Source organism: Triticum urartu, unplaced genomic scaffold (genome assembly GCF_003073215.2).
Source record: "Triticum urartu cultivar G1812 unplaced genomic scaffold, Tu2.1 TuUngrouped_contig_5946, whole genome shotgun sequence".
Lineage (NCBI taxonomy): Eukaryota > Viridiplantae > Streptophyta > Magnoliopsida > Poales > Poaceae > Triticum > Triticum urartu.
This window is the reverse complement of record NW_024116663.1, coordinates 1-7,818: the sequence shown is the minus strand read 5'-3', so window position 1 is coordinate 7,818 and position 7,818 is coordinate 1. Positions and strand designations below refer to the sequence as shown.

Sequence of the window (7,818 nt, the reverse complement as noted above, 5' to 3'; positions counted from 1 at the left end):
GAGCCCGAGCCCCCGCATTGACGCGGGGTGGGCGTGTGGCCGGTCACCCGCCTCCAGAGTGGGAGTAGGACCCGGTCGAGAAGCCCGAGGAAGATGACCACGGCCATGAGGCTGCCGACGAACATGGAGCCCGCCGGCACGGTGAAGCGGCCAACGGCGCGGTCCATGGCAAGCGCCTGCAGGATTGTGAAGTTGATCTGCACGCCGATGGCGACGCTCAGCACGATGGCCGCGCTCCACAGCGGCATGATGCGCAGCACCGTCTTGAAGTCCTCCACCTGCTGCACCGTGCACACGCGCCATGGACGGAGCACCGAGCCGCTCGTGTCGTCCACGTCGCCGTCCGTGATCACCGCAGCACGGTTCAGGAAGCTGCATGCACGCGATCGAGCAACGTGGAGTTAACTACAACTCCCTCCGTTCCAAATTACTCGTCGTAGAAATAGATATATCTAGAACTAAAATACATCTAGATACATCCATACATGCGACAAGTAATTCGGAACGGAGGGAGTAGATGTCATTGTCCACTGGTAGAAAAAGGGTCAAACGTGAAGCATATTAGTGCCGGTTTGATTTTGGCCCGGTACTAATGGTACCATTAGTGCCTGTTCGAACAGATTTGCATTAATGCCGGTTCGTGTTCAACCTTTAGTACCGGTTCGTGGCACGAACCGGTACTAAAGGGGTGGTGGCAGGCTGGCGTCAGGCCGGGGCCCCACGATCACCTTTAGTACCGGTTCGTGCCATGAACCGGTATTAAAGGTGTCTGACCTATAGTACCGGTTGGAGACACAAACCGGGACTATATGGCAATTTTCAAACTTGAAAAAATCATAACTAAATCATCCTAATTCGGAAAAATACATATAATATATCAAAATTTGCAGAACAAAGAGATTGATCCGCTTAAACAACCATTTTTTCGTTTTGACAATTTTTTAAAATCGCAAAATTCCAAAGGGAAAATAGAGTTTTTGGGCGTTTTAGACGTTTTTAGCGTTTAGTGCTAGGGTTTAGATTTCAGCGTTTAGGGTTAGGTTTTATGGTTTAAACCCTTAGTTTTTACTGTTTAGCATAGAGTTTCCGACGTTTTAAGTCCCGGGTTTAGGGTTTAGGACAATTTTTGAAATGACAAAATTGTGAAAGGAAACAAAGATATGCTCTAATTTATGTTTTTTTTGAATTTTGGTTAAATCTTGTCAAACCGGTCAAACAACTGATTCAAGAAATATAGAGTGTTACTAAATAATTACGCAATAATTACGTTTTAAGTATCTCAGGTTTTTTGAATTTTGGTCAAATCTGGTCAAACTGTGGTCAAACTATGGTGAAACTACTTATTCAAGAAATATTAGTGTTACTACATAATTATTCAAGAATATTAGTGTTACTAAATAATTATTTCAATTTTTTAAATTTTGGTCAAATATGTTCAAACTATGATCAAACTGTGGCCAAATTATGGTCAAAGTTATTCAAGAAATATTAGCGTTACTAAATAATTACTGTTTTTTTAGAATAATAGTTTCAAACTCAAACGGTGAAATGTGTGACTTCATGCTCAAGCTAAACTCCTGAGGGGTTAATAGGATTGACATCTTACTATTGTCAGTAAAACAACAAGTGCAGACTCGGAAACAAAGGAGAATAGAACCTGAAAGTTAAGGGCTGGAGTAGTGAGAGTGATGGGTGACCGGTCGGGAAGTTAGATGATTTGGAATGAGTGATCCACACTTGAGCAGTTAAAAGAGGTGATTAGAGACTAAATCATCAAATAATTCAGAAAAATTAAAAATCAAAAAAAAATCAAAACTTTTCCAAAATTTTCAAAAAAAAACCTTTAGTACCGGTTGGTAACACCAACCGGTACTAAAGGTCCCCCATACCAGGGCGCGAGCTCACGCCACGTGGTGGCACTTTAGCGCCAGTTCGTGCCGAACCGGTACTAAAAGGGGGGGGGCTTTAGTGCCGGTTCCATAACCGGCACTAAAGGCCCTTATAAACCGGTTTTAAAGCTCCATTTTCTACTAGTGGTCGTCCATGACTTCTCATATACATATACCAGGCAGTGGTGATGTTTACAAGAGTGCCATTAGTTTCCGTTACAATTTGTACGTCGTTCCACCCATCTTAATAGTATGATTCTCTTTTGTGTTTTTGCACAACTTAATCGCTACCATTGTACCATTTGTCGTGACAAATTTTGTTAGTCAACTAAACTATATATTTTATCTGTCATATTTAAGTTTTTTTAGACGCGTCGTATGTAAGTTTGTGGATGAGACTAATTTTCTCAGCTGAAATTTCAAGACACTAACATGTTGCTCTTACAAGCTTCTGGGTTTAAAAAAGTTTGCTCCGTCAAGGTGGAGGCCCAGAGATGGCATCGAGCTATACTCGTGGCGCGTCGCCGGTGGATGTAGGAGAAAGAAGTCTTCGATGCTCCTCGGGATTTGAATGTAATTTTATTTTTCAGTATATATGTGTGTTTGTAAGGACCTATATAGTATTTTGCAAAATATAGATAGCTATATACTCCCTCTGTTCCTTTATGTAAGGTGTATTTTTTAGCACGGTAACCAAGACACAGAATCGAGGAGAATATTAGGCAAAAATACCCTGAACAAATTAGGTAGTTAACAACAACTAAATAACCTAATAACATAGAGCTGAATCGCACCGCACCGGAATAAAATCAATCAGTGGGCTAGGAAAGAGAGATTTGTGAGTGCATGCAATCAGATAGAGATTTTTTTTTAAATAACTTCCTTAGGTATCACGTACTACTTTATATGGAAGTCATGTAGGGAATGGTGGAGGGACAAAACCGGAAAATAGATGAAAAGGGAGAAATGCACCTTATATTATGAATTTTTTTTTGTGAACAACAAATACACATTACATAAAGGAACGGATGGAGTAGTTGCTAGTACGTAGTAGTTTTGCCTAACATGCAAACTAATCTACTATACTTAAATAGTTGATCCTAACTATATGTTGATTTTACCAAAAAGTTGGATAGCCAAAGCTAGTAGGTGGCATTGCCACCGATGGTTTGATTATTGAAAAAGAAGTAGAATAAATACCCAAAAAGGAGTTGATTTGGACATGGACATGGTACGCGAAATGCACTCAACCAATGGTGTATACTGATATAAACCGATAAAACCTACTCCATCTGATCCATATTAATTGTCACTAATTCAATACAAATCATACTAAATTATCGGTTATTAATATGGATCTAAGGAAGTAGTAAACCTGTAGTATTAATATGGAGAATAATTTATAATTCCCATTTCAATGTGTTCACCGATCTTGATATCCATGATAAGGACGCTAAAATTTTATCTCATTGTAAAATAGTTGATCCTAACTATATGTTGATTCTACCAAAAAGTTGGACAGCCAAAGCTAGTAGGTGGCGTGGCCACTGATGGTTTGAATATTGAAAAGAAGTAGAATAAATACGCAAAAAGGAGTTGATTTGTACATGGACATGGCATTTGAAAAATGCAATCAACCATTGATGTATACTGTTATAAACCGACAAAACCTACTCCCCCCATCCATAAATTTAATACAAATCATACTAAATCATCAATTATTAATATAGGTCGGAGGAAGTAGTAAAACTGCAGTATTAATATGGAGACAAATTATACTTACCATTTCAATGTGTTCACCAATCTAGATATCCATGATAAGGACGCTAAAAGTTTATCTAATTGTAAAGCCAATATTTCTCTTTGGTCTACACACACACACACACACACACACACACACACACACAAACTAGGAAATCACCATTTTGTTCGCATAACCATGAGGTAATATGTCCATGTCATTGCTTCAATAATCACCGATAATGATAATTATAGTGTGGAGGTGGGAGTTAAGTTGCCATGGACAGGAAGACAACCCTTGCCACATAGTCCTACATACCCAACAGCGACCAGTACTCTCTTTGTTAACTATGTATAGACTTAACGCATGTGCAATCTAAACTAGAATAGCGAACCAACCTGTGGTTGGATGGTTATGTGGACAGTGGTATCCCCAGTCCACCAGTGTTCAGGTCCTGATGCTCGCATTTATCTTGGATTTATTTTAGGATTTCGGGTGATGCGCGTTCAATGGGACGAGACGTTCCCGTCGACTGCGAGGCGCCTACAGTGACTTCGTAAAATCTGAAGATAATATGCCGGCTCGGTCTCTCGAAGGTTCTCATAGGGGGTGGGGTGTGCATGTGTGCGTTCATAGGATGAGTGTATGCGCGTATATATGAGCGCTTGCATCTGTAATGTCTTTAAAAAAATCTAAACTAGAATATCGTAGATAGTAATCTCGTGTTTTCGAAAGCCCTAAGGTGAGTGGGTATGAATGGGAATAAACTACAAACATACAAATTGCAGCAAAAGGAGATCTTCATTCTAAGCGAGCACAAAAGAAAGGGAGACAAAAAGGCCGAGGTAGCAAATAACTGAATAATAGTGCTCACCGCTTTGCACAATTACTTGTTTGTGTGTGGCAGATCTACAGTGAGTAAGTTGCCTGGGTCAGATCAAAGGAAGAGTGTGGATTTTCTATCCATATGACCCAATTTTAGCATACAGTCCACTGTTTTGGTACAAAGCTAGGCACACACACACAAATTTGTTGCGAGGAAGAAATGAAAATGAAAATAAAAATGAAAACCGGTTAAGATCAGTATGGTCTTGTGCTAAAAGGGCTTTTTGTGTTGCATGTATAGCTTCGTACGTTGTTTTCTTGTAGTACAAGGGTATTTATACCGAGGAACCTAACTGATTTTTAGCACATGTTATATGACCAGACACAGAAAGGAACCCTAACTAATTCAACAAACATTAATTGTTGTGAGTCGACGTGGTAGCTACCTAGTTCACGTAGTACTACAAACCAATTTGTTGTGTATCGGTCAAAATATTTTAGCCATTACTAATTTGTTTAACTTTTTTTAGACTCGGAATATTTGATTGGATTCAATTAAATTTATGTGAGAAATTTGGTCTTTTTGTCTGGAAATAACTGAAAATTAAATGAATTTCGCTATAGCTGAAATATTTCTGAAACCAAAATTCGAAACCATGGGTATACTACAAAAGCACTTATTAACAAAAGAAAATCAACTCAAAATAAATGAATCATTATTTACTTGCACATTCCCTGCCATTTTAGAAGGTTTAAGTTTAAGCGTTTATAAAGTCCGTTTATGCATGAGGAACCAAACTAGTAATCCCGCAAAAAAAAATTTGAAGTTCTATGACTTTTCTAAATTTGACCAAGCCCGTAGAAAAATCCACAAAGATCTACAGTTTCAAATATATATATATATATATATATATATATATAATATGCAAATAGTCCCTCCGTGAGGACATATAAATTTAATTTTTTAGATAATATTAAAATAGTTGATCCTAACTATATGTTGATTCTACCAAAAAGTTGGACAGCCAAAGCTAGTAGGTGGCGTGGCCACTGATGGTTTGAATATTGAAAAGAAGTAGAATAAATACGCAAAAAGGAGTTGATTTGTACATGGACATGGCATTTGAAAAATGCAATCAACCATTGATGTATACTGTTATAAACCGACAAAACCTACTCCCCCCATCCATAAATTTAATACAAATCATACTAAATCATCAATTATTAATATAGGTCGGAGGAAGTAGTAAAACTGCAGTATTAATATGGAGACAAATTATACTTACCATTTCAATGTGTTCACCAATCTAGATATCCATGATAAGGACGCTAAAAGTTTATCTAATTGTAAAGCCAATATTTCTCTTTGGTCTACACACACACACACACACACACACACACACACACACAAACTAGGAAATCACCATTTTGTTCGCATAACCATGAGGTAATATGTCCATGTCATTGCTTCAATAATCACCGATAATGATAATTATAGTGTGGAGGTGGGAGTTAAGTTGCCATGGACAGGAAGACAACCCTTGCCACATAGTCCTACATACCCAACAGCGACCAGTACTCTCTTTGTTAACTATGTATAGACTTAACGCATGTGCAATCTAAACTAGAATAGCGAACCAACCTGTGGTTGGATGGTTATGTGGACAGTGGTATCCCCAGTCCACCAGTGTTCAGGTCCTGATGCTCGCATTTATCTTGGATTTATTTTAGGATTTCGGGTGATGCGCGTTCAATGGGACGAGACGTTCCCGTCGACTGCGAGGCGCCTACAGTGACTTCGTAAAATCTGAAGATAATATGCCGGCTCGGTCTCTCGAAGGTTCTCATAGGGGGTGGGGTGTGCATGTGTGCGTTCATAGGATGAGTGTATGCGCGTATATATGAGCGCTTGCATCTGTAATGTCTTTAAAAAAATCTAAACTAGAATATCGTAGATAGTAATCTCGTGTTTTCGAAAGCCCTAAGGTGAGTGGGTATGAATGGGAATAAACTACAAACATACAAATTGCAGCAAAAGGAGATCTTCATTCTAAGCGAGCACAAAAGAAAGGGAGACAAAAAGGCCGAGGTAGCAAATAACTGAATAATAGTGCTCACCGCTTTGCACAATTACTTGTTTGTGTGTGGCAGATCTACAGTGAGTAAGTTGCCTGGGTCAGATCAAAGGAAGAGTGTGGATTTTCTATCCATATGACCCAATTTTAGCATACAGTCCACTGTTTTGGTACAAAGCTAGGCACACACACACAAATTTGTTGCGAGGAAGAAATGAAAATGAAAATAAAAATGAAAACCGGTTAAGATCAGTATGGTCTTGTGCTAAAAGGGCTTTTTGTGTTGCATGTATAGCTTCGTACGTTGTTTTCTTGTAGTACAAGGGTATTTATACCGAGGAACCTAACTGATTTTTAGCACATGTTATATGACCAGACACAGAAAGGAACCCTAACTAATTCAACAAACATTAATTGTTGTGAGTCGACGTGGTAGCTACCTAGTTCACGTAGTACTACAAACCAATTTGTTGTGTATCGGTCAAAATATTTTAGCCATTACTAATTTGTTTAACTTTTTTTAGACTCGGAATATTTGATTGGATTCAATTAAATTTATGTGAGAAATTTGGTCTTTTTGTCTGGAAATAACTGAAAATTAAATGAATTTCGCTATAGCTGAAATATTTCTGAAACCAAAATTCGAAACCATGGGTATACTACAAAAGCACTTATTAACAAAAGAAAATCAACTCAAAATAAATGAATCATTATTTACTTGCACATTCCCTGCCATTTTAGAAGGTTTAAGTTTAAGCGTTTATAAAGTCCGTTTATGCATGAGGAACCAAACTAGTAATCCCGCAAAAAAAAATTTGAAGTTCTATGACTTTTCTAAATTTGACCAAGCCCGTAGAAAAATCCACAAAGATCTACAGTTTCAAATATATATATATATATATATATATATATATAATATGCAAATAGTCCCTCCGTGAGGACATATAAATTTAATTTTTTAGATAATATTATTTTTATATAGGCTTGGTCAAACATATTGTAGTTTGACTTAGGACAATAGTAGAACTTCAATTATTTTGGAACCGCAGCAATATAAACAAGTGCATACGAGATCTTTTTTCTTACCTAAAGCTGTCGCTGGGGGTAACGACATCGTCGCCGCCAGACTTGACGTCCTCGTCGCCCCTACGTTGCCCGTAGTAAAACTTCAACTCCTCCGACGCGACGACGCTGACCTTCCTCTTCCTCGCGGCGGCGACGACCACCCTGGCGAGCCCCGTGAACGGGCTGGCCCGGGCGGAGGGCTGGCGGTCGGAACTGGCGGCCA

At 38.7% G+C, this 7,818-nt stretch overlaps 1 protein-coding gene across 1 annotated transcript; it reads right to left on the bottom strand.

The window, feature by feature from the left end:
- Nucleotides 1–22: 22 nt before the first annotated feature.
- Nucleotides 23–7,807, bottom strand: LOC125529914 (protein NRT1/ PTR FAMILY 2.6-like; the record flags this gene model as incomplete). The annotated part of the gene is made up of 2 exons (XM_048694339.1): nucleotides 23–372; nucleotides 7,617–7,807. Coding segments are annotated over 2 exons (541 nt in total), but the record flags the coding sequence as incomplete, so codon positions are not given.
- Nucleotides 7,808–7,818: the final 11 nt, after the last annotated feature.